At 40.2% G+C, this 27,478-nt stretch overlaps 1 protein-coding gene across 1 annotated transcript in view; it reads right to left on the reverse strand.

Annotated features, from left to right (window-relative positions):
* Window positions 1–27,478, reverse strand: part of Acvr1c (activin A receptor type 1C) — an 87,485-nt gene that overhangs the window by 24,569 nt on the left and 35,438 nt on the right. The window contains exons 2-3 of the mRNA XM_006984650.4: window positions 23,854–24,084; window positions 2,620–2,859 (exon numbers count right to left, since the gene is read on the reverse strand). Of these exons, the coding sequence (XP_006984712.2) occupies window positions 2,620–2,859; window positions 23,854–24,084 (471 nt within the window). The remainder of the gene's footprint in view (window positions 1–2,619; window positions 2,860–23,853; window positions 24,085–27,478) is intronic.

Here is a 27,478-nt window from a genome sequence, read left to right on the forward strand (position 1 = left end):
TTATTAAAAAATGTAATAGCATTTCTTTATTTGTGTGTGTGTGGGGGAGACCATAAGGAGTGTGTAGTCAAAGAACAAGCTATAGGGGTTGGCTCTCTCCTTCTATCATGTGGGTCCTTGGAAATGAACTCAGGTCTTCAGTCTTGGTGGCAAGGGCCTTTACCCAGTAAGCCATCTTGCCAGCTCATTACTCCTTTCTTAAATTAAATATCTAGTTTTCTGTGTATTAATTTGTATTCTTTTTACATGGAGGAGAAACCCTTGGTCAGATTCAGTAGACTTAGAGTAGGATAATATATAAACAACCTGACCAAAAGCACCATGGTGGAGGAAAGGATTTATTTGGCTTACACTTGCAGATCAGTTCAGCACTGAAGGAAGTCAGGGCAGGAAATCAAGGCAGGAAGCTGAAGGCAGGAACTGTGGAGAAACATTGCTTGCCGCAAAACTCTCTGTGTTATTCTCGTCTAGCTTTCTTGTACAGCCCAAGACCATCTGCCCATGGCTGGTACCACCTACAGTGGGATGTGCCCTCCTCCATCACTTAGCAATCAAGACAATTCCCCTATAAACATGCCCACAGGCCAACATGACCCAGGTAATCATTCAGCTGAGGCTTGTCCCTTCAGATGACTCTAGGTTGTGTCAAGTTGACAATAAAGACTAACTAGGATAGGACCTAATATCATCAAGTGAATGAAAACATTTCTGTGGGTAATAAGTAGAAGGTTGTTCGGTCCTTTGAGAATGATAAAGAAATGTGTTTCTAGAAATTAAGCATAAATCAGAGTTCTTTGTGCCTAGAATGTTGGCAGTACTCAAAATTTTGGGATATAGTAGATCTCAACATATAATATCCCAAGAAGCTGAGTTTAAATACTGAAGAATATTGCTCTTAAAATAAGCCTTTTACACAGTGACATAATTTGAATTCCAACTTTAAATGCTTGTAATTTCGGGATTTTGCTTTCATGGTTTCTTTTGTAAAAACATCTCACTTGATGTTACAGTGACAGCCTGGACCATTAGACTTTTCTGGTCAGCAAAATTGTGGTCCTTTCTGATGTATCCAGAGTGCTTCCTATTAGATATGGGTGACCATACGAATGTGATGTTGTTTCCCCACCTGCCTCTGTTACTGTGTCTGCCTGGGTGCTACTCACACCCACCAGTGGGAGAGTTCCTCAAAGCCATGTGTTTTGTTTTGTTTCCTTTCTTTTCATGTTTTTCAAGGCAAGGTTTTGCTACATAGCCCAGGGTTAGTCTCTAACGTGGGAGGCTTCTACTGTAGCATCCCTAATACTGAGAATACAGACAGAATACTGAGAATACACCATCCAACCCCGGTTGGAATAATGAATGGCACTAATGATCCCTCTAAAGCAAGAAGGGATGTAGGAGCTTCTGAAGTGGCTTGTCTGGGTGTCCTCTTGGTCATATTTTTGCAAAGCCAAGAGAAAAGAGTCTCTAGAAGTTCAGATGGGAAGAGAAGAGTCCTTGTAACTGCAGGGAAATCCTGCTCTGCCCCTACTCCCCGAAGTGTTTTGTGCTATGAAAAAGGCTCTTTTATTCCATGATGCAGTCTGGCCCTTGGAACTTCTTCATCAGTCGTCTGAATTCATTAAAGAAGAAAAGGTATTGGTTTTTGATACATTATGATAACAGTGACTAGATAACCTTGAGCCACAGGAGCCAGCTAGGAATGCCGTGAGCTTCCTTCAGATTCCCATTGCCTGGCTCCCGGAATATAATGTTGAGTTAATTCCAGGGCAGCTCCTTACTAGCTTTGAAAGCACATCTGGGGATGGGGTTGCCTCCAGATCCAGGAGGCCTCAGTGACCACAAATATCCACAAGGAACACTGTATTGTTAACTAACACATTTCCCTATATCTCATGGACTTAAACCCAACACCCCTAACTCCTCTGTTTCTATTAAACATCTGGAGAAAGCAGCAGTGACAGCTCCAACCATGGGAGGAGGTGGAGGATGACACAAAAGCCAAGAGAAGTAAACAAAGAATCAAATCCCAAGGAATAAAAAAGAAATCAGACCCCAGAAAGCTGCAGTGGACATCGGAGGAGACTCTATCATGACAATGCTTTTTTTTTTAAGTAGGATTTTTAAAGTTATTCATACAATATACCTTAATCATGCTTTCTCCTCCCCAACTCCTCCCCACCCAACTCCATGCTCCCCTGTGTGTGCGTGTGTGTGTGTGTGTGTGTGTGTGTGTGTGTGTGTGTGTGTGTGTACGTGCATGCTCGCACACATGTCTGTCTGTCTCTCTTTAAAAAGAAAAGAGGACAGGGAAATGGAATGTAGTTTTATGAAGAGATAAAGGAGAAGCTAAAACAAGATTAAAGTGGGGGAGGAGCAGGGTAAAGGAGAGAATGTGTGGAAGTACAGCTAATCCTAAAGGCCTTTTGAAAAACTATATGAAAATCTGCTACTGTAGATGATTTGCATGTAATCCTTAAAGAGATTTCTATTCATGAGTTTATTCATTATGTACCTCACTGAGCACTTTAGCTGATGAGTTCATACTGGACACTTTGAGCAAAAAGATAGTTCACTGATTTTTAGACAAGTGTTTGCTTACTAAAAACATAAACATACCAGAGCCTGAACCGGAGGCAGTGGCGTCATAAATCAAATCTTTGAGTGTTTTTCCCGCGTTTACCAGGCTGTACTCTGCCAGAGGTTCCTCCACGTTGTGTCTCTTGGTCTTTCTGTATGTGCACTGGCGGTCCTGGCATGCCCATATTGTCAGCATGGCAGCTATGGAGAGCAGGCAAACAGGCACGGTGATAACCACCGTCAGCTCCGTGGGGCCGAGTCTGGGGGCATTCGGCGATACTACAGTTTCAAAAGAAAGGAAGGGAAGAAAGAAACAGAGGGAGGGAGGGAGAGAGAAAGAAAGGAGAGAAGTCATAAATCAACTCAAGTAAAACTTTTTTTTGTTTTTGTTTTGAGACAGGGTTTCTCTGTGTAGTTTTGGAGCCTTTCCTGGATCTCACGCTGTAGACCAGGCTGGCCTTGAACTCACAGAGATCCTCCTGGCTCTGCCTTCCAAGTACTGGGATTAAAGGTTTGTGCTACCACTATCTGGCAAAACCTTTTTGACATTTTCTTTAAAAAAAAAAGTATTTTTCTGTATTGTTAGAATTTGTTTGTAGTAAATATTTGAGAGTGCTGTAGTAATTCTAAAACCAAAGATTATTTTACTTTTTTTGGAGGAGACAGGGTCTCATATAACCCAGGTTAGCCTGAAACTATGTAGCCACAGATGAGCTTGAACTGTTGATCCTCCAGCTCCCATCTCACCAGTCCTGGAAATACAAGCATGTGCCAAAGGCATAATGACATATCTGTGTGAAAATTTCACAGTCAAGGTCATTCAGTACTTTGTATGTAAGCTGAAGAAAATAGTTTAAAAGTACTAACATTAAAAATATGTATTTTGGAAATTCCAAGTGCAGTCACCAAAATTCCTCACCTACGATATGTGACCATAAAGGTATGGATTTAAGTTCATTGGCAAAGAGCACAGTGCAAGCGAAGATAAGCAAAAGAGTGAGAGGTGACTGCAGCTCTTACTATGGCAATGGGAGGCAGGGGTGGGATTGTAAAAAGCATTGGCTTGGGAGATTTTTAAAAACCCTCAAAATATTTGATACTTTCATTTTTCCTGTTTGTTCTTCTGCAGTCCTGTCCTTACAGCAAATCCATCCATCCATCCATCCATTCATTCCACAAATCATCACCAGGCTCTTGGACTGTGTTGCTATTATTCCCGGTGCTGGAAATATAATGGTGAGTGAAGAGCCCAGTCCCTGCCCTCCAACCACATGCACTCTCACAGATGCAGACAGCTGAGCAGAGGGCTGCGTAGCATGAGTGGAAGAGGGGACACATGCCACGCGGACGAATCAGCAGAGACGACATGGTGATAGCAAGATGTCACTCCTGACTGAGTGGTCCTAGAAGGCCTCTCTGATGGAGACAATGGAACAGAGCAAAACTGAATGGCAGCCAGGGACCCAGAGGTGGGCACCTGTGTGGTCAGCTCAGAAGCATGTCCTGGACAGCAAGGGAGGAGACAAGGACGTGGGATCCAGGACTTGAGGGGAAACCTCATGTGGCTAAGGAGAAGAGTAGGGGTTTCATTTTACAAGGAAGCTGTGGTGAGGTTTTGAGATATGGTCAGACTTTTATTCTGAATGGCCACTGTGTCAATAGACACTAGAGTAAGAAGGATGAAAATGGAGACCTACCAGAGGTCCAGGTCACAAGCCTGGGGTAAGGCAACGATCTCATCTAAGAGCCCTACCAAGAAGCACTTTCATGGAGCTGGGCCCCGAGCAACAAACCTGTTCTCCCAGACACAGTAGGATTGAAAACTCGAGGCCAGTCTCAGCTACATAATTTAATCATCTCAAAATTTAAAAAATTTTAAAAAAAAAGCTTGAAAGATTTTGAGAATTCCTTCCTAGTGTCCACTCACTTCCTGGAACCTTGCTATGCTTCCCTTCTGGGCAAACATCACCACATGGCTGTCAGGTCATCAGCTCATCCATCTCTTGTCTGATTCTCTCTGAGGATGAGGAGGAAGCTGCCTGCGGTACTCCGACCTGAATCCCCAGTGCTTACAACAGTGTCTGACATATAGCAGGTCCTCAGTAAGGAGGACTCAGCCAACCATCAGAGTCACAGAGCATTTGACTAGTTTATCCCTGGTAAGTAAGATCTCTCTCATAGAAACATCAATGTGATCACTGAAACCAAGTATAAGACAGATATAATTAGGACCCGTGGAGGTAACTTCATGGGCCTCACTGCCAAGTGTAAGGAACAGAGCTCAGAACTCATCTAGAAGATAAGAGGGCATGGAGGCCTGCTGGCTGGTAACCCCAGCATTAAGGGACAAAGACAGGATCCTCCTTGAAGTAGGCTGCCTAACTAGACTAGGCAAGTGACCAACGTCTGAGTTCAGTGAGAGACTCTGCCTTAATATATAAAATGGAGACTGACCAAAGAAGACACCAGATACCAACCTCTAGCCTTCACACACACACACACACACACACACACACACACACACACACACACACACACACACACACACGCACACTTCAGATTTTTCTTTTAAATTTACAAAAACAGTGACACATAAAACATTCAGGATGACAGACACTTTCTGTAGTTAAGCAGTTGACTTGCCCCACCCCCTTGAAACTGGTATGCTGTTTGCTTCCTTCTGGCTCGCTGAGGATTGCCTCTTCAATTTTATAGTCATGTCTTCGCTCCAGCAGTGCTGATTTCTGTTGCTTGTTTTGTGTTTCAAAACTTGTATTTATGTATATTTATATGTATGTGTGTGTGCCTGTATGCACCAAACGTGCACCATATGCATGCAGTTGCCTATGGAGGCCAGAAAAGGGTGGAGGAACACCTGAACTGGAGTCACAGACAGTTGTGAACTGTCCAGTGTGGGTGATGCGATCTGAACCCAGGTCCTCTGAAAAAGAGGTACACACTCTTAACCATGGAGCCATCTCTCCAGCCCTTGATTTTTGTTTTTAATAAGCCTTGATATGTACTTGACAGATTGTTGCAACAGAATTGGGGAGATGTGAGTTCTCAAACACCAATAAGATCATCCCAAACCTCTGGAGAAAGAGAAGTCCTACATGGTTGTGGGTTGCCTCCCTCTCATGCTGTACCTTGAGATAATTGCACCCCCCACACACAGAGTTGACTCTGTCCAACTAGGAAAGGTCCAGGGACCATCCACTGAGGGTATAACACCTGGCTGACAGTAGGCTTTGTGAATTATGCTGTCCCTCAGATGTCTTCCTTTTTATTGTCAAAACCAGAGAACTTAGTGCATTAATGATACTTGCATTTCATCCATGATATACCATATATATATATATATATATATATATATATATATATATATATATATGAGAAACCTTTGAAAATCATTAGTTTTGAAAGTAAAAACATCAGACTCCTCCTTAGGGTGTTCCTAGGTGTTTCTTCTTAGTCCCAGCAGCTGCCATCAGCTCTCAGTGAGTAAAAGGCTCACAAGCACAGGCCAGGCTCTTCTGCTTCCACAGTAAACTTTAACTAGCCACCACGTACCTTGTATATTCCCAAACTCCTCTGGAATCATTAGTAGTTACACGGGTAAATGGAGAAAGCTTGGCCTGGAGTGTTCTTCAATGGGTGCTAAAAGTGTTCTCTGACAACTTGGCTTCAGAACTCCTTAACCAAGTCCTTGTGACTTGAAATCTGCTGTTGTAAAAGAACATCCCCATCCATTCTATAAGGATCGCTATTTTTCTGTATACTCACAAAGAATTCTGGGTGTTCAAAAAAAGCTGCCAAGTGTATTCATCTTCTGAATTAAGTCTTTTTTTTAAATACCTGTTTCCACATGTTAACATCTTCTAACTTCAATTCTATTGCTGGAGGCATTCATATAACTACATTTAATTTTGATATCTCCTATTAGGAGCCACCAACATAAGCACTAGCCTTCAAAAACTATTGATCGTCTTTATTTTGGTAAAGCTCTATTAAGCAGAGCTCAGCTCATCACTATGGCAACTAATAGAGGTCAGCAAACCTGAAATCAGAGTCACCTACCATGGCGCCAGCAACTCCTCTCAGGGATGTTTACCGTAGATGGCCAATGTTTCTCCCTTTATGAACAGATCTACTGATACAGGTTGGTAAGGGGCAAAAAAAAAAAAAAAAATTACTCAGCTAGAAATAAGCTAGCAACACCATCCAGAAAGGACTCCTTAAACACTGAGCAATTACAAAAGCAAATGTTTGTAAAACCTTGCCTTGAGCCAAATGTTTCTTGTAATCTTATAGGAAAGAAATAAAGAAAAAAAAATGTGCCTACAGCCAATGAGTAGGGATAGAAGACAACAGTACCTAGGTAGGAAAAGCGTTTTTAATAAAAGATAGTTCTGATGTAAATACTGCTTTTGGAGCAAGTTCTGTGTTCTTGATCACAGGAGAACTTATTATTTGATGATTTCTAATGAGTGATTTTCTTTCAGTGCCTGTGGGGGTGCACTGACCATGAAAAGGGTAGCTGCAGGAGAGGACATGTGATAGCCCACAAGTGAGGTCTGGGAAGCCCTGCATCACCAATTCAAAGCATTTCCTTCCTAAGCCAATCAGATGAAAGAGAATGGGAAAGACACAGGTACTAGGCCAGCTGTGTGAGAATCCAGCTCACTCACATCTCCACAGTGCCCTGGAACCCGATGAACTGGGGAAATAAAGACAACTGTCCTTTGGTATTTATGGGGACTAATTTAAAATTCACACTCAAGTCCCTTATATAAAATGGAATAGCACTTTTACATAACCCACTCACCACTCCTCCACACGCTTTAATTTGTCTCAGATCACTTCCAAAAACTAATACAATGTAAATGCTATGTCATGGTCACATGGTGTGAGGACTCAGGATAAAGAAACAGTCTGGAGCGGTGTGTATAAACACATTTTTTTTTCCTAAATACTTTCAGTGTGCGGTGACTGACTCCGTGGAGGCAGAACTCATAGATATGAAGGGCTAGGTGTATTGACACAGTAGAGAAAAGGAAAGAAGAAGGAAGGGAAACAGAGGGAAAAGGGAGAAAGAAAGGGAGTCAAGAAAGAAGGAAGGGGAGGAGGGAGGGAAGGAGGAAGCTATTTAACTTGTGAATTCTGCAACTTTCCCTCAATGCCTAGCTGGAGCTGGCGGTGACAGTCACCACCAACCTGGACACAGAGGGAGTTCAGGTCTGTCATCCTCTCCTGGGACTGCTCTCCATGTCAGCTACCACCCCACCACTTCCCATTTCTTTCTTTGGGAAACAAATTCAACATGTTGAGAGAGAGAGAGAGAGAGAGAGAGAGAGAGAGAGAGAGAGAGAGAGAGAGAGAGAGAAAGAGAGAGAGAGAGAGAGAACATGGACATGGTCTCATGTTTTCTCAACTCCTGCTGACTCTTTCTCAAAAGGAGAAAAAGTCATTGATGTTCATTAGATCTACATGGCCTCAGGCTTAATAAACTTACACTTCCTTGGTACGTATTGATTGGTTAGTGAGTATTACTATACGAGATTGATTAGGGTTAAGTGGAATTATGGTTAAGTTAGTGTGGTTAAATGTATTTGATCAAGTATTTCAAAAAGTCCATATTGCTGTTACCTTGAAAAACTTAGTCCAATCTACATCCAATTTACTACAAACTCCTTTCTCTCCCACCTTGAAATGGTATTTGCCTAAATAAATGAAGATATACAGTGAGGCAACCTAGAGAAGCTAGAGACTAGACAAAGAGGTATGCACTGGCCAAGTGGTTATTTTCAAACTAACTCAGGCAGACAAGAGCAAACCAGGGCTTCCACAAAGGGCAGTTTTTACAAAACTTCTCAAGGTTTGTGCTCCCTTGCCAAACATCATGGTAAAAAGAGGTTACAGAAAATTAAAAGAGCCCCAAATACCCTTAGAGGAACCCATGTTAATCACCCCTTATTAAAGGCTCCTTTCATTATGTGCAGCTGCATTTGGCCTGGAATGTGGAGTGGAAGGAGCTGAGGGCCTAGTTCACAATACAGAGCTCCTCCAGCTGACCTCACTGGGACCACGTACTCTTCAGCTGCAGGCAGATAGATACCCACATCCCCACACTGCATCTCCTCATCACAACACACTACTTCTTCACAGCAATGACCATGATAAGACTCGGGAGGAATAAGTCAGGAGCAAGCTCATTTAGCCAGATCTCTCCATAATGCTTCACTATACACAGCAGCAAATGTTCTTGCTTCTGCACACACTGCGAATTGTGTTAAACAAGTGCTGTGATCAACAGACACTTCATGTACTGAACCTTGGGAGAATCTAGACATTCTCCCAAGCCTGACCAGGGACAAGATGTTGTGGAATATTAGTTTAAAATGCCTTACGTTCTTTTATGCTATGGAATATTTGTTTAATGATACAAAGATGTGTTGCATTCTGTTACGTTGCATGTGTTTAACTCTTAAAGTTGTGTTACTTTGCCTAATCTAAAACACCTGATGGTCTAACAAAGAACTGAACAGCAATAGCTAGGCAGAAGAGAGACAGACAGGGCTGGCTGGCAGAGAGAATAAATAGGAGAAATCTAGGAAGAAAGTAAGATCTAGAAATGAGAAGAGGCCAACCACCCAGCTACACAGAAAGCCATGGAGTAAGAAAAAAGGAAAGGTATATAGAATACAGAAAGATAAAAGCCCAGAAGCAAAAGGTAGATGGGATAGTTTAAGTTAAGAAAAGCTGGCTAGAAACAAGCCAAGTTAAGATCAGGCATTCATAAGGAAGAATAAGTCTCTGTGTGCTTATTAGGGTTGCGGCCCCAAAGAGCAAAGAGTAAAAAAACTAACTACAACAAGACTAACAGAAAGTATTTCTGCTTTTGAGCTGGAACTGTGAGCTATTTACACAAGTTTCATTGCTCAGTGCTCTTTCTAGAAAAGGCCCTTTGTACACACTATTGTCATCTGGCCAAATTTCATAACTTTTTGACAGGAAGGTGGCATCGCACACAAAAATATTTCCTGGACAGCTCTACCTGGTGCTTCTGGCTTTGGGGGAGTGTATACAGAGCACCAACAGGCTGCAAACTTTTGCCACTAGCATTTGAATTTAAGAATACAAATGATTTTGTGTTTATTTTTTTTAAAAAAAATAGGAGCATTGGGTTGAATAATTTTTGACCTAAGAGCATTAAAAAATAAAAACAAACAATAACAAACCCTTCACTCAGGGAACGGCAAGATTAACAGAAGGTTGGAAGAGGGAAAGAGAGATGGCTCAGTGATTCAAAGTACTTCTTGCTAGTCCAGAGAACCAGCATGCATGAGGAGGTGCAGAGATCAGGGGAGGCACAGCTCACAACACGTCTCCAGCTCCAGAGAGTGTACCCACTAGAGTACACTAGAGTGTACCCACTCACATATGGCATACACTCACACAGATACACACATCCATACACAGGAAGTTTTAATTACTAAAAATATAAAATGTTAGAAAAAAAACCCAAGTGGGCTTCACAATTCATTTTCCTTAATTTCAGACAGCAAAGGGCAATAGTCTCTTATCTCTGTCATCAAGACACATATCTCCATGGTGCATGTGTATCAGGAAATTAGATGCCAGTTATTCAAAATATAGTCTAGGCTTTCTTCCACTAAAAGGAAATCCTCTCTATGGGAAAAGTGAAAGACTCCCTCCCTCACAGCAGAGAGCCTTGCTCAGCAAAAGGTACTTAAAATATTGATGACCAGGGAAAAGCCACACGTCTTTGTCCCAAAGTCTTCACTGGTATAAGGGCTAATGTATCCCACAAAGCAGCTTGCTCACTTGGATAAGCACATTTTGACCTCGTTCAAGGTCCAATCCTAGCCACCAAAACAGATGTGAGTGAGGCATATAGGTATTTACATGCACAGAGCCTTGCATGATATAAAATGCTCGATTTGAAATTGGTTATGAATGTTACGTTCAATCTCCCATTACATCCTTATCAAGGGAATTTTCTAATTTAAATCAGGGCACTTGTTCCTGGAGACTAGAAATGCTTCTTCTAGTAAACTCTCTTTGAATGTTAGAGTTAATTGAACTTACAAAAATGTTTTAAAATATAGCACCTTTCACGTCCTGGGGTGAGGTGGGGGATCCTGTCTGGCACACCTGTCAGGTGTACACTGAGTCCTTCAGGAGAGCTGGGAAGGGAGGGATTTGCTTCTGTGAGTGAGCAGCCATCCCACAAGGGACCAGCAAGGTTTTCCAGCATGCACTTGCCACCTCCTTCCAACTGTAGCAAGGAATTTGTCTCTCAAACAGGAAGTCAAAGACAATGATGGACGTTTTAAAAGGAATGAAGAAAACGACACATCACCTCCACAAAGAATACACTCGCTAGTGGATTCTTCATTTTTCAGAAATTGTAGTATATTTTCAAATTATTGGTATTTGATCAGTTGTTCCTTTGGGCAGTTTCTCCTTCTTCCGATGAAAACTGTCCATTTGATCGGGTCTTATTTAGACATGCCCCTGAGGAGTGAGTGTCTCACACCTCACACAACTGATAAACAAGTAAATGAATCTTCCTTTTCCTCTTCACACAAGTGAGAACAAGACAGAAAAATAAGCATTGTGCAAAAGTTAGCAAAGCACCCACTTTTAATGTTGTACTTAACTTTTCATTTAAAATGACTATTTAAGTTAGTGAAAAATAAAACAGTTGTTTTAAATAATGTGTTGCAATCTAGAAGGGGAAAAAATGAGAAATTACAGTTCCACTTACCCTTATCCTGCACTGTACGTTTTGCTAGCAGAATAGAAACAAAGATTGTATAGCTTGAAGGTTGTTGTTGAATAGTCTATTTCCATATGAAGAGCTGTAATTAGTGTAAGCATGCACCGAACAGCAAGTCCTCTCATGGTTAACCCTATAAATCACCAGCTCCGCTAGCCCAAGCTTCCTTGCTTTGTGCTACATGATTTTCATGGCTTTTGATACTGCTCGATAGCATAACAACTGTTTCTCTAGGGGTGCTCTGATACCATCACTGAGAGTCACCAGAGAATATTTCTGTTAGAAACCAAAATGCAGGCTGACCACAAAAGAACAAAGTACATTTGTTCACATTGGAAAAGACTTTATTTAATATTAAAGGGGGGAAAGCGAGATATAAAATTGCATTAAGCTGAACAATTTTCAACTATATTAAACTAAAATATATTGTACTAACCTGTTGATTTGGGGAACTATGGATGGCTCATAAACAGCACAAATTATTTCTCATAGTTCAGGCAGTTAGCAAGTCCAAAGCCGAAGTGCTATGAGATCCTGTGTTTGGTGATGGCCTGTGTTCTGGCTCATGCAGGCACTGTCTTCTGATTCCATGTGGTCAGAAGAGCTACCTTACATATCTTTTATAAGGACATCAATCTACCCCTGAGCACTCCACAGAAGGCCCCATATCCTGATACCATCACCACTGGATTAGGCTCTTGAAACAAACATAACATGAGTTATGGGATATTTCCTCTGTGTCTGTGCTCTCAAGAGCCTAGGTGGGAAATGCCTGTTCTTGGAAGCGTGGCAGGATTTTCTGGTGGATCCTCTAGGGCTCTGAAGCTTTCTTTAAAGGAATGTTTTCAAATCACTGACTCAAGGTCTTTAATATCACAGGACTATTTTCATTGGTAAACTTGAATTTTATAGAAATTATCTGCTTGTTTCAGGGCATATTAATATTAATTAATAAGTAAAATTATGCTAGTTGATTGATTATTTTGAGGTATATTAATTCAAATCTACCTCTGAGATTGTGGATATATCTTTTCTTCCTTACGCTTGGTAGTGCATTTACGCACACAGATAAGATACATGAGAGGGAGATAGAGGGAGGGAGACAGAGAAAGAGGGTAAAAGAGAGAGGGGGGAGAGAAATTATGTTCTCAGGTGTATTCTTTTTCGTGTGTGTGTGTGTGTGTGTGTGTGTGTGTGTGTGTGTGTATGTGTGTGTGTGTGTGTGTGTGTATGTGTGTGTGTGTGTGTGTGTGTGTAGCATGTGCTCTTCCACAGAGCCACACCCTTTGACCAGACCATTTTTAACTCCAACCACTCTTTCGCATTAAAGTTTATTCTGTCTGCTATTAGCAAAAACAGTAAATGATCACCTTTGTTTAATGGATAGGTTATATGTTTTCCATTAGACTGATTTTAATGTTTCTACAAACATGTAGATAGATGTCTTTTTTAAAAAAATTAGGAGGCAGAAGATGGCCCAGCAGTTAAGTCACTTGGAACACGCGACAAAGTGAGTTCTCTCCCTGGAATCCACATGATGGAGGAAGAGTGTAGCAAGAATCTTAAATGGTCTTAGTAATAAAATCAAACCTGAGGCCAGCTATTGGGGTGAAAGCTGGAAGATCAGAGAAGCAGAACAAGCCACAGCTACCTCACTTTGCCAGTTCCTCAGCTGATCCTGTTTCCTCAGACTGGAAGCCTCTGAGTCCTCATCCAGAATGGGTCTCAGCTCAACTGTAGCTCAAAAGCCTAAAAGCTTAACCAGCCAAATGCTGCTAATTCCTGGTCTTCATGCCTTATGTACCTTTCTGCTATCTGCCAACACTCCCTGGGATTAAAGGCTCACTTCTTGGGATTAAAGGCGTGTGTCACCATGCCTGGCTGTTTCCAATGTGGCCTTGAACTCACAGAGATCCAGAGGGATTTCTACCTCTGGAATGCTAGGATTAAAGGTGTGAGTGCCACCATTTTCTAGCCTTTTTATCTAGTGACTGTTCTGTCTCTGACCCCAGATAAGTTTATTAGGGTGCACAATATTTTGTGGAACACAATACCACCACAGAAGAGACTCCCACAAATTGTCCTCCAACTACCACATACGCACTATAATACATGGCCAACAACTCACATGAGTATGTGCATACACATAAATTAATTAATTAATTAATTAATTAATATAAATGTCAATTTTTATTGACTAAGTTGGGCCAGATAAAATGGCTTACAGGATAAAGGAATCTATTGCCAAGTCTGATGACCTTAGTACAACCCACATGCTGGAAGGAGAGAACTGATTCCCACAAGTTGTCCTCTAGCCTCCAGAGAGTTATGGTACAAGAATGGGCACACACACACACACACACACACACACACACACACATACGTGCACACACACACACACAAACACACACACACGCACACACACACATACACACACCACACATACACAAATAAATTTTGATTAAAATTTTTACTTATTTACTATTGTTTGTATTTTTATTGTTTTTATTATTGTTTGTATGTTGGATGGTGGGGCTGAAGCGTGCACATGCCCCTGTGTCAGAGGCAGTTTTCCTGGAGTCAGCTCTCCTTCTGCCTTTATGTGGCTTCCAGAAATACCAATTCATGTCAGTAGACTCGGGTGGCAAGTGCCCTTTCATACGGGGCCGTCTCACCAGCCCCAGGATGCATATTTTTAAAGATTTAATTGAACTACATTTTCTCTGATTTGGGAATCTTTTATTCTAACTAGCATGCTTAACTTAGTCACCTTTAATTACTTGCTTTCAAAATACTGACCTACCCTTTTGCTTTCATTTGTCTACCTGTTATAGTCTTTCTTACCTTGACATCTGCCATGTTGTTTTCCACATTCCATCTTTCATTTTCACAAACTACAAAGAATATTCTCCTTCTATTTTTTTATATGTATGGGGAGGAGACAACAGTCATAGGAAAACATATTTGAGCAATGCTTACTAGTAGCTTTATGCTCGGTGTAGGTCTAACCAGTTCTTCAGAACACTAACTCTGTGCATGCTTCTCCTGACATTCATAGCATGCTACCTTTAGGTATAATGAGGGGTTTATATTATTCTTAAGGATCCATGGGCATTATTTCTTCTGATGCTCAACAGCATGTCTAGTCAGTTACCTAGCCCTCACCTGTCTTTCCTACATGTGTGTCAGAGCTGTGCTCTTTCTAGACTGGAGTGAGTCCTCTAGAATGTCCTGGGTCAGAGTTCTCTTAAGGCCCAACTCATTCTATGCCCACTGCTGTCAATCTTTCCTGCCCTTGCCCCCTGTGCTTCAAAGGTCACTTTTCTGAATACAGAGTCTGTGTGGCTGGCCATTTTCTCAGAATATTGGTGACCTAATTCAAGTCCCTGTCTCTTTACTCTTCACTATTGAGAGGTCAACAGCCATCTTTACTGTGTCTCCTCTGAGTTTAGTTTATTTTTTTTTCTTTGCCAAATTTAAGGCTTTCCCTTTGAGTTTGGTGTCCAGCAGTTATACACCATATCAGGGCTTTTTTCCCACTTGTCCTGGTGATACTTATTGAGTTTCTGAGATGTGTGGACTCATGTCCTTCATAGGTTCTGAGCGACTATGTAGACAGTATTTTATCCCGAGGTTTTTGTTTTGTTCTCTCTGCTCCTTGGTACCATCATGTAAGACCTCATGCTAATCATTTTGTTACCTCTCTTCACATTTTCCATCATTTATTCTCTGCACAACATACAGGAAACAACTCCTTTTGGCCCAGACTTCAGATTTATAATTTCTCTTGAGTTGTTGAAGCTATTCCTTCAGTTTTTTATTTCTTCTGCTACTGCTCACATCTACTAAGTCACTCTTTTATGGTTCCTTATTGTCTATGAATTTTTTCAAATTTACCTTTATTTCCTTAATCCAAGGAGAGCACGGAATCTATCATTTCTTCCTAGTAATTCCCTACATACGTGTTCCTTTAAACACATTTCTATACTTTTAAGATTTATTTGTTTTTTAATGCATATGAGTATTTTCCTGCAAGCATGTATTGTGGTGCCTGCATTCCTGGTGCTCATGAAGACCAGAAGAGGGCATAAGATCATCTGGAACTGGAGTATAGACAGTGTTGAGCCACTATATGGATGCTGAGAACTGAACCCCAGTTCTCTGCAAGAGCAGAAGGTCTCTTAACTGCTATTCACAGCCCGTGGTTCCTCCTCTTGCTCTCTTATGTGTCCTTGTGTTGGTTATTCTGTACTATATACTGATCGTGTGCTTCTCTGTCTCCTCCAGGCCTGACGTGAAAGCGTCTTCATCCTGAGCACATGTATACTCCCTTCCAGGGTCAGTTGGCCTGACTGACATTTTCTGAAATGTAAGAAAGTTTTTATCTGGAGAGTCCTATGTCACCCCACCATAGTAAGCAGATCCTGAAGTCTGCCAGTAGCCAGCTCCTGCTCATGGGGTGTCAGGAGTGTTAGAATTTCTGTTTTCTGCTCTGTGTAGGACTAAGCTAAAAGTCTTGCCTGGGGTGAGAAGGAGATGAGATTACATGGTTGGTTTAGACTTACAATAAAGAAAGAGACTTGCTGTTTCATTTGAACATACTCACTTCAATTGGATTGCCTAACTTGGCGAACTAAGCGTCTTGACATTTATGTTCTTGAAACTTGAACACGCTCATAACAAAGCACAGCATTTGCTTCATTAATGAGGGCAGATCCACATGAGTCAGAGAGGTACAGCTACAAAGATCAGAATGGTTAGTGCGAACGTCCTCACTGGCAAAGGTGCTCACAGGACAGTGATGTCATTCAGTTCCTTTACTAAGAAACCACGCACCCACATCATATCCCAATTTCTTGACATCTTTATCAATGTGCTCGTTCATCACTTAAGACACTATTATCTAATTTCCTGATGACTCTTAGTTGAAAACATCCTGACTAATCTAATGGGTGGAAAATTGTATATGGCCACAGTAATGTCTATCTCTTCAGTTATTCGTGAGGTTGAACACAATTTTGATACTCGATAACTTTGGAATTTCCCTGCCCCTCTGCTGTGAAAATGCTCGCTTTGTTGCTTGCTCCTGCCTCGGTTTTTCATTTAGAACTGTTCTCTCTTTCTCCTTTCCCCTAGTCAGTCAGTCAGTCAGACACACACACACACACACACACACACACACACACACACACACACACAAAGTATCTTCTAAATATGTCACTTTGTCTCAGTCATATAAGCTACAAATAGTTCTACCCAATATTTAATTTATATTTTAGTTTTATTTATGTTCTTTTCTCATTCATTTTTATTTTAGTTTTCATGTACTCAATTATATTTGTCTTTTCCTTTTATAGATCTGAGTTTCCTGTCTTATTTAGGAACAGTTTCCATACTATAAAGTCATACAATCTTTTTTTTTCTAAATTTGCCTCTGACATTTAAATTGTTCTATATGTCACAATTAGATATTTAATCAAGCTGTAATTTATTTTTGTATATGTTGTGACACTGTGATACAACCCTGTTTTCTTCCAGATGGATAGATATTTATGCCAGTATCATTTCAAAAATAAGACATCCTAGAGTTGCCATTTTTGCCAAGTTCCACTTTAGATGGCCACAGGCACCCTTTCTGGTACAGTACACATGGAAATGCTAAATAAAATAGAAATGATTTTCTTATGTTTTATGATTAAGGTCGGGGGGAAAAAAATAAATGAATTACTCAGCAGCCAAAATGACGGTGGCAATCCAGACCACGCAAAACATGGTTGAGAAAGAATGAGAAGTCAGCTCAGAGATGCTCATGTAAAGCAGGCAACTGTGTATACCACTGCCTTGAAAACAAAACAAACGAACATCTTCAACAGAGGAAGACAGGTGTGCAGACCTCTATCTCAACCACGGTTTTCATTAGGGCAGAAAGAAAAGGAAGGGACAGAGGGGGAAGAGAAGGAAAAGTGGAAGGGAAAGGAAAAGTGGAAGAGGAAGGGGGAGGGAAAGGAGGGAGGGAAGAAAGGAAAATCAGGCTTAGAACTCGTTCTCTATGTTTACCTAAAATATGGAATGGATTTGGGTGGACTGCACTCCCCGACCTTTGGCAAAAATTAATGTCAGTATTCTCTGGGGAATCAGATTGAGCTACGTTTCCACCGTTTCTCCAGATAAGGATCCCCCAAAACAAACTCACATTCAAAAATCACAAACAAGGCATTAAGCCAGGAAGGATGAGTCAGCAGAACTGAAAATAGCAGAAATCAACCCAAAGAAGCTGTAGACATTGAAATGGTTAAAGGTCCAAAATTAGGGGGGGGGGGGAGGAGGGGGGAGGAGTTTACAAAATACAATTTATACCAAGAGTGAAGGAGAATTCCTGGAAAATCGATGACATAGGGAAGTTTGGAATGTTTGCAGCTCTAGAATCTAAAACCAGTTTGTCTCGGACAATCTTCAGAGCCAATCTTTGCTCACCTCTGTGTTGGATCTAATTAGCATCCTGTCAATAGCAGATAAAGCTGAACTGAACACTGAACATCCTGATAAAGAGATTAAATATATATTTGGAAAGTATCCCCCACCAAGCAAAGGACCAGTTCTGCCACCACACTGCGTCTGAGGCCTACGCCCATTCCTCCACTGTGCGGTAACCCCTACTTTATGTTGCCTCCACTGTATTTGAAAAGTTCCTTGATTTATGAACTTTCTTTGTTCAATTACCAAAAAAACCTTCCTGAAACTTGTTTCATGTTGGAAAGTGGAAATGTGGAATAACTTAAAGCTGTGTTCCTGGGCCGCAGTAACTCAACTTTGACTTCAGAGTAAACTTTCTCTTACTCCCTTTGAGGTGAGAGCTGTGTTATCTCAGTAACATTTATTAAAAAAAAAAAAAAAAAAAAAAAGTGAGAAAAACTGAGGGGAATGGACTATGGGACTCACAGAGCCACTGTTGGGACAAATATACTCTAGAGTATAAAAAAATTTTACTTATTATTTGTTTGCTCCATATAGATACACGTGTGCCGCCCGCGCCCCCCCCCTCTCCCCCCCCCCCCCCCCCGCCCCCAGTGCATCCTAATACACGCAAATCAGTATATTCCCTTTGAAACAGAAATATCCTTGAAGGGCTAGGAATATTTGATTGACTTCTGAGAATGAAATATTCCAGCCAAACTATCTTCTCTCCTTATCTCAGAGGAAGCAGAGAATGGACATCAGGCAGATGTCACAACCATAGTGAGGACTGGGTCAAAGGGCACTGGACCAAAATGAGAAAGAGACCTCCCCAAAAAGGCAGCTGCTAAAAAGGCTTTCTCTTTCTGCTCTAAGAATAAGTAGGAAGAAGAGATTAGATGTAAAACATGCCTAATTCTCTTGTTTAATTCACCTGTATACTCTATATTAAATTTCAGACATGAGACCACATTTGTTTTGTGGGACTAGCATGTTTGCTGTTTGGAAAAGTTTGCTTTCCAAATTTTGAAGGAAAAAGCCTGTATGTGTGCTCACATTGAGCTTGGAAAATTATTTATTTCTTCAGTGATGTCTCAGCCATATCTTTTTTGATAATCTTCAGGGAAGAGAGAAAATTTTCTACTATTATATTTCTACCAAAACATAAGCTTACTTCTATCAAATAAAACTACCAACTCCTGAAAAGTATACTCATGTGTAAAATTAAACTAGAAGGTATGTTTTAAGGGAAAATGATTCAATTTAAATATGATCTAAATTAAATTTCAGTCTCAGTGATGTGAATTAATTTGTCTTAAATCTAATCAATTTTAGGCCATTTAAAAGGAAAATGTGTGAAATTAAAATAGTAACTAACATTTTGAATAGTTTTTATACTAGTGAATTGAAATAATAAATGCCCTTGATCCATTTACAAATTCTACCCTTTAAATATCAGTTAAAATGGTGTTTCTTAAACTGTGACTAAGCCTATCAGTGGGATCCAACCAGCACTTTTTTTTTTTTCAGAAAATAGCAACGATTGAAGCACCTTACACATTTTAAAGATATGTTTTGTAAAATTCTTGTTCTCTGTCCACGTGAGGTGAAAAAAGAAATTAGACGAAATGAGTCTCTCTCTCTGTGTCACAGTAGGAACCCATAGGAAAGCTGTTGGAAATTGGCGTCAAACATTTCAAAGCACTTAGAGGAGGGAAGAAGGAGTAAGGGCCAGCAGCTGTCCAGCTGTGCCTTACTAGGGCCACAGCTGTGACCAGATTGGGTGGAGGAGGCACAGGCTTTATTCAAGGTAGAAATTTTTTCCCAAAGAAGCAAACTAAGAGGCCATAATTACAAGATTTAAGAGCAGAAGAGGGCCACCTGAAGCAGGTAGAGACTTGGTCCTTCATCAAATCAGCTATCTACAAATGGCCTGGGGGATGATGGATGCAAGACAGGGAGAGGGGTGAGAGAAGGACTAGAGAGATGGCTCAGCAGTTAAGAGCACTGGCTGCTCTTTCAGAGATCCTGAGTTCAATTCCCAGCAACCACATGCTGACTCACAATCACCTGTAACAAGATCTAGTGCCCTCTTCTGGCCTGCAGGCATATATGCAAGCAGAACACTGTATACATATTAAATAAGTCTTTTTTTTTTTTTTTTTAAAGAAAAGGAAGGAAGGAAGGAAGGAAGGAAGGAAGGAAGGAAGGAAGGAAGGAAGGAAGGAAGGAAGGAAGGAAGGAAGGAAGGAAGGAAGGAAGGAAGAGAAAAGCAGGGAGCATGGGAGGGACAAGGGTCCTCTTAGAATCCTGAAATGAAGTTCCCCATCTACATAAGTGCTCCTGGTTAACTCTTGGCTTTCTTTCCATGGTTTGGGTCATGAACACGAAGCTCACTGTCAAGTATTGTAGAAATATCTCCCCACTCTTTAGAGCACTATTCTATATTCCAATATATGCATGATCACATTTGTAGCTGACAGATCCATACCATGCAGAGCAAGGTCACCGACCACACTCTCTGATGACATGAAAATACTGTCATTGTTGTCATGATCTGTGCTTAGCTAAGAAGTTTCAAATCTTCCTCCATATAGCTACTGTTCCATGCAAAGCTAAGAGCTATTCCTAGCCCCCCTGAAGAACAACTCTACACAAGGAGACCACATGTCCTATATGTAGCCCTATTCAATTGAGTGCCCATTTACATACAATGTCACTAAATGATACAAATTCTTAGTTTAAATAAGTATGTTTGAATTCAATGACATACATAGCATTTCTTTTTTTTTTTTTTTTTTTTTTTTGGTTTTTCGAGACAGGGTTTCTCTGTGTAGCTTTGCGCCTTTCCTGAGACTCACTTGGTAGTCCAGGCTGGCCTTGAACTCACAGAGATCCGCCTGGCTGTGCCTCCCGAGTGCTGGGATTAAAGGCGTGCACCACCAACGCCCGGCCCCAACATAGCATTTCTTATAGACATATTAGTTATTGGCTACAAAAGACATGTTTCCTCTTCTATGGATAATGTTTAGCATCTAATTAATACAACCACTGTCAGAATAATTTTAATAAAAGTCATAAAATGTTTGAAAAATGAATATCCACTTAGGACTAAGAACAAATTTCAACAATTAAAAATAAAAGACATTTCTTCCAATTAATACTGGGCACCCAGAACCTACAGCTAACGAAATAATTAATGGTAAAAAGACTGATGGTCAGGGATGGTAGACACAGTTCTATAAATCTTAGTACTTACTGGAGACAAGAAGACAGCCATGAATTTGAGAGCAGCCTGAGCTACATAGTGAATGCCAAGCAAGCTCTGTCTCAAAACAGAAACAGAAACAAAGAAATAAAAGGCAATAAGGGACCAAGCACTTTCCCTGGGACAGCAAGAGCCTTTGCTTCCACGGCCTCCAATAACCAGCAGCTCAGACATCCCCAGTTGTGCAAAAACACAAGAAAGAGAAACGAAATGAACACACATCAGAACAGAGACTTTTACAATGACTATATTCACAAATAATGGAAAAGTCCAAAGAATCTTTCAGGAAAAAAAAGCAAAGCGAAACAAAAAGAACACTAGAACCAATATATTATCTTCACTATCTTGATGTGAGATCAATTAATAAGTGAGCTTTTCAACATAGGAGAAATTAACATTTAAAAACTGAGATACTAAAAATGTCATTCACAATCACATTGAGAAGTTTAGTAAACTCAATAACTATGCCTAAGATGTGTTCCCTGACAACTACAAACATGACTAAGAGTAATTACAGAATGAAATAAATAGGGAAACATACTATGTTCATGGATCAATATTGTTAACATGACAGTTCTCTCCAGATTATTCTATACATCCAGCTCAGTTCATCAAAATCTCTGAGTGTGTTTTGCAAAAATAATCAAACTGGCTAAATTTAAATGAAAATTACTTATAATATTCAAATAAGCTCTTTTTAAAATGAGCTAGAAGGGTCACACATCCTAATTCAATATTTATTAAACACCTGTTGTTTAATCAAGACAGTTCAGTAGTAGCTTAAGGCACAGAAAAACTATACAGCACAAAGCATCCATAAATGTACCCATTTAAACATATTTACACATACACACATATATCTACCTTATTTTCAACTAAAGTAACAAAATAACTGTACACGGAAAAGCCAGGGCTTTTACCTTTTAAAGAATTATTTATATTTATTTTGTGCATAGAGATGTTTTGCCTTTGTGTATATCTGTGCACCAAGTATGTGCAGTACCCACAGAAGCCAGACGTGGGCAGAAGATCCCTTCAAACTGGAGTTACAGAGGGCTGTAGGCTGCTGTGTGGATGCTGGAAATCAAATCTGCATCTTTGGGAAGAGCAGCCAATGCTCTTAACCAGAGAGCCATACCTCCAGCCCCAAGGTCAGAGCTTTCAACAACTGATGTGGAATGTTAAAACAATTTTCTACCCACAAGGGAAAAAAATAAAATAAAATTATACCTGTGCCTTGTCGTTATGGGCTGTGTCATTTTACACAAATTGAAACTGAACATACCCTAAATATAAAAACTATAAGGACAGTGGTGGTGCACACCTTTAATCCCAGCACTGGAGAGACAGAGGCAGGAGGATCTCTGTGAGTTCGAGGCCAGTCTTGTCTACAGATCAAGTTCCAGAACAGCCAGCCAGGGTTACACAGAGAAGCCCTGTCTAGAACAACAAAACAAAACAAAACAAAACCCTAAATGTTAAAGATATAGTAACATGAAATAAGACATCTTGAAAAAAAGCAAGAGAATTAGGAAATCTAATTACATAATTCATATTATTTAATAACACTTGTTTTAGAAGTATTTAGAATTTTTGATCAAGTAAGTGAGTTACACACACTAACGAAGTTCATTGTGATTTTTCAGTACAGACCTACAACTGTAGGTTGAAGTCCAATATTGTATTTACCACTTCAATAGTCACCGGAAAATTCTCAAAATTCTTTCAAGTACCACTGTGGTACCCATTCCATTCTTCAGGGAGCCCTGTTCTAAGTATTACTTCCCATGGTTCAACCTGACAAGTTACGGTCGGCCCATTTCATGTCCTAAAGCCAACTGCAATGTTGGTTTAGATCACACTTCCTCCCTCTGTCTTCTACACAGCTCTCCTGGACTTGGTAATGATGTGAAATGCCGTGGGAGTTTCCTTCCCTGGTTTACGTGAGAACCAGAGGCATGCTAAAGCAAGGCTTTCTATTGATTGTTGGTTCCATCAGTGACAAGATACAAAAGGTGCATGGGAATGAAGGGGGAGTCCCATTGGCTGCAGCAGTGGCTTTTTTGAAAGCCATGCTCTGCCAGTGAGCGTGAGTACAGGACAGGGCTTGAACCTCTCTTCAGGACAAGATACTTAGGCAGCTGAGCAATCAAAGGATCTTGGTTGATAGAATGCAGATTCCACTCAGATCAATTATGTATTCTGTGGTACCCTCAAACTCAGCCAGGAACCAGATTTCATTTTTTAAAAATCAGTATTAGGGAGGCATGATTTTAACATGATAAAGCATACACCCTTCAGTTTGATGACGTTTGATGCACATATGACCGTTTCCATCATTCTAGAACTTTATCTTGTCCCTTCCCATCTCCTAGGGTAGGTTGATGATCTATTTCTATCACCAAAGATTAAATATCCTTCTCCTTTCTTTTCTTTTATTAAAAGAATTCATAAAAATTGACATTTTACTTGAGGTCCATTAATTAATGTCAAAAAATTGTGATTCATGTGGCCAAATTTCCTCAAGATTATGGCACTATTGTCAATGTTCTGACAGTGATATGCAATTCAAAAATTAAAACATCAACCTCAGCTAGACTCTAGAGAATTCCGCCCACCAAAAATAAGAAGATCCGTAAAACACACATTTTCATCTCAAGAAGCATTAGATGGTTTGGTTTCTGCCATGCTTATTGTCTTCCAAGAGTAAAACATAATTAGAAGTGAGTGTGGCTATGCAGCCCCTTACTTGTTGGAAGGTGCAGTGTGATGTTGTTGCAGAAGTCTGTGAAACAACATTCGGTTTTGGTCACGTTGTTGGAACTGTGGCAGAAGACTTGAGCATTTAATTCCGGGAGGGACACACAGGATTTGATCACCTGCTCTTTCCCATTGGTCAACATGACAGAGGCCCAACATGCTCCTTCAGTTTGGCAGGTAAAGTTGGAAGAGTCACACAAAAGACACACACACTTCAGTCCTGGAAAAAGTAAGGCAAGAAGCTTTAAAATGTAGAAGATGTCATGCAGTTACTTTGTGGTACTTGAGAACAGAAATTCAATCTTAACATAACTCGAAGACAGGTTTTAAAATGTGATGAAGACGCCCTCTCCATCCTGTGCTTCATTAAACAGGCTACTCAATCAGTTATCCTCTGTATGGTTATTATAATTTAAACAGTGGTTCCTATAGTTACTATGTTTTCCTACTCCCCACTCTAAATGCTTCTCAAGCTCCATCGGTTTACTCCCAAATCGATAGTGCCTATGAAATGCTAGGAAACAGTAGCTCAGCAACAAGAAGCTGGCTGGCACAGCTTCCAGAACAATGATTCGAGGCAGGGGCAACTGCAACCCAACAAGCCAGCATGCTATATTCATTTACATTTCTCCAACCCTTTAAATGCATGTGCGGAACACAAAACGAATTATAGAAACACATAGGTCTAAAACTAGTGATGTTTATATTCTTTACACCTAAAGGTTGCTATTGTTGTAGGCACCTTGAAGGCACTGATAAAACATTCTATTCCCCTTCCACTAAGGAATATATCTTAGAATGACAGCCATTTGAATGTAGATTTTAACCTTCAGATGTAGATTTTTAATGGGCACCCCTATTCCACAACATAAAGCAGATTGATAATAGAGTTTATCATAATGATGACAATAAAACTTTTAAAACTTTGATGTTGATAAATTAATGTTTATTAATATATCATCTTAAACATTCCCATTACCACTCACACTCACACCCTCACAAATGTGTCCAAAAGTATAGAGTCCAGAAGTTGTAATTTATTCATACTTATATTTCAACATATCATTTCTAAATATTGCAATTCTAAATATTTCTATTGTGACTTTAAATGTTTCAAAAAATGAATATTTGTTAAATGATAGCTACCCCCAATTATCTTAATATCCAAAACTTTGCTATATTATCAGTTAATAAAATTAGTCTTTAAATTTCTAATTGCTAAAACTAGACCTAATTTTATACTAACAAAATATTCAATTTATAAATGAGTAATCATGGATAAATACTCTTTTTATCAATAGTAATAAGCTGTAGGAAAATCACATATTCTAAGTTGGCTGAGATTCCAGACAGCCAGGTGTACAAAACCTAGTGATTAAGAAATGTGTTAAGGAGGCTGGAGAGACGGCACAGCCATGAAAGGCTAAGGCTTACAACCAAAGAGACTAAAACACGTAAGGTGGAGCACACCTTTAATCCCAGCACTCAGGAGGCAGAGGCAGATGGACCTCTGCAAGTTCCAGGCCAGCCAGGGCTACCTAGTGAGACTCTGTCAAAAACTTCAACACCCACAAAAGCATATTAAGTCAGTTTCCTTACATAAAAGAGAGATCCTACAAAGAGCAGTCATTAACCCGGGTGTCTCTGACTGTGGAATCATAGCATTTCCCAACCTGTCAAGTGTCTTCAACACCTGATTGCACAAGCTTTGTCATCTTGGACATTACTTAGTCCCTCTGGGCCTCATCTGGAAGGTGATAACTACAATGACAACATACTGCCTCATCGTGTTGCTGTGGAGAGTAAATTAATCATATCAATCTTTTGTGCTTCTTTCTGACACATAGGAAGTATGACACAAGTGTTAGTAACCACCGCTCCTAACATTCAAGAGAGTAAAACTAGTTTTCTTACAGAAACCATCAACAGTACTCCATAAGCCCTGCAAGAATTAGCTGCAGGAAGCAGGAGGCAACAGTCATTTAAAGGGCCTGACAAATGTGTCTCTCTGCTCTGCCAGTGGGACTGGGTATCCTCATGCTTTTCAAGGTCCAGGCTAGGCTTTTCTCTCATCCCACTAGTTTTTAAGCAACTGGGAATAGACTACAAATCTAACATAACAGAAAAAAGTTTGTAGTGAAGGAATAACAACTCAGGTTGATCTGTACAGTTTGATAAGCGTTGATGCATTTCTTAATTTTTACCACAGCCAGTAGACACAGGAAAGGAGGACCTCTGGCTTGGCTTTGTCCCTCACTTTCTGGCTGACATTGGGGAGGCACAGTGTCCTCTACAAATGAACCAAAGTAAGGGTGCTAAGCCCAGAAATCTTGACATCCCTGTAGAGCACTATCTGCATTTTACAGATATGATGACTCTAACAGATCATGGAAAACTAATATTATAAAGCATGAAAAACACTTGCCACTCTATGACTGGTCCATACGCTTATATGCATGGGGCTGAAAGTGGGTAGACTAGCTCTTTGACATACTGTCTCAAACCCTTTGTCACTAAGGTCATCAGAATCTTAAACGCTCTAGGCTGGAGAGCCGTCTCAGCAGCTAAGAACACTTGACTCTTGCACAGGACCTGGATTTGCTTCCCACCACCCAAATGATTATGTGTAGCTCCAGTTCCAATGTATCCATCACTCTTTTCTGGCCTCCCCAGGCACTGCATGCACATGGTGCCCAGACATATATGCAAGAAAAAGAACCATACATATAAAATAAAGATAGATTTTTTATCTTAATTTTTTGTTTCCAGAAGGAGCTAAGCCAGGAAGTCAAGGAAATGAACTAAGGTATGTATGGACCCACTGAATGAAAACAGCCATCAACCACTCAACATTTAAGCACATGCTGATCTCACAAGCATTTATCATGGTGTCCAATTCCCAGGAGGACTTGATTGTTAGTTACCTGCATTTTACAGATATGAAATGAGGCACAAAAAATCAAGTAATTGACTGAATGTACCAGTCTCTAGACTACACAAGTGATTTTATTTTTATCCCACCGAAGCTGCCATGGTGTTAAGAACTATTCTGGTCACCCCACTAGTTTCTAGAGGCTAAATAAAATACAATGTTAATATAACAGAAATAAGTTAGTCATTATTACTGATATCTGAAATTTTGATCTGTATTATTTCAATGAAATTTAAGGCAGGGTGGATATTTTTAGGCAAATTCTATCTACCAGCTTACTGACAGGACAGGTGGTCAAACAAAACACAGCACCATGTGCCTTGCAGCTAGAACAAATAATCTGCCTTTGCAGTATATCTAAATTCTACAGTAAGTAACCCTCTGAGGACCTCCCACTCACATCCCCCTATATTTCTCTTCAAAGCACTGACTGGATCTTCATAAAAAATGGTTAGATAGTATTTATCACAGAGTAATTTGCCATTTCCACTGATTTCTTAACAAATTATAGAATTTCCTTCAGTTTAAAGTAAAAGGCACAAACCAGGATAAGCTAGGCTTTAGTAAGACATAGGAAACACCACTTCACCTTAAACCTTGCAGAATAGAAAACACAGACAAAATTGAGGATCTGTTAATGGTGATGGGCTCAAACATCTGTTCAATGGCTCCACTTACTCCG

Source organism: Peromyscus maniculatus, chromosome 4 (genome assembly GCF_049852395.1).
Source record: "Peromyscus maniculatus bairdii isolate BWxNUB_F1_BW_parent chromosome 4, HU_Pman_BW_mat_3.1, whole genome shotgun sequence".
Taxonomy (NCBI): domain Eukaryota; kingdom Metazoa; phylum Chordata; class Mammalia; order Rodentia; family Cricetidae; genus Peromyscus; species Peromyscus maniculatus.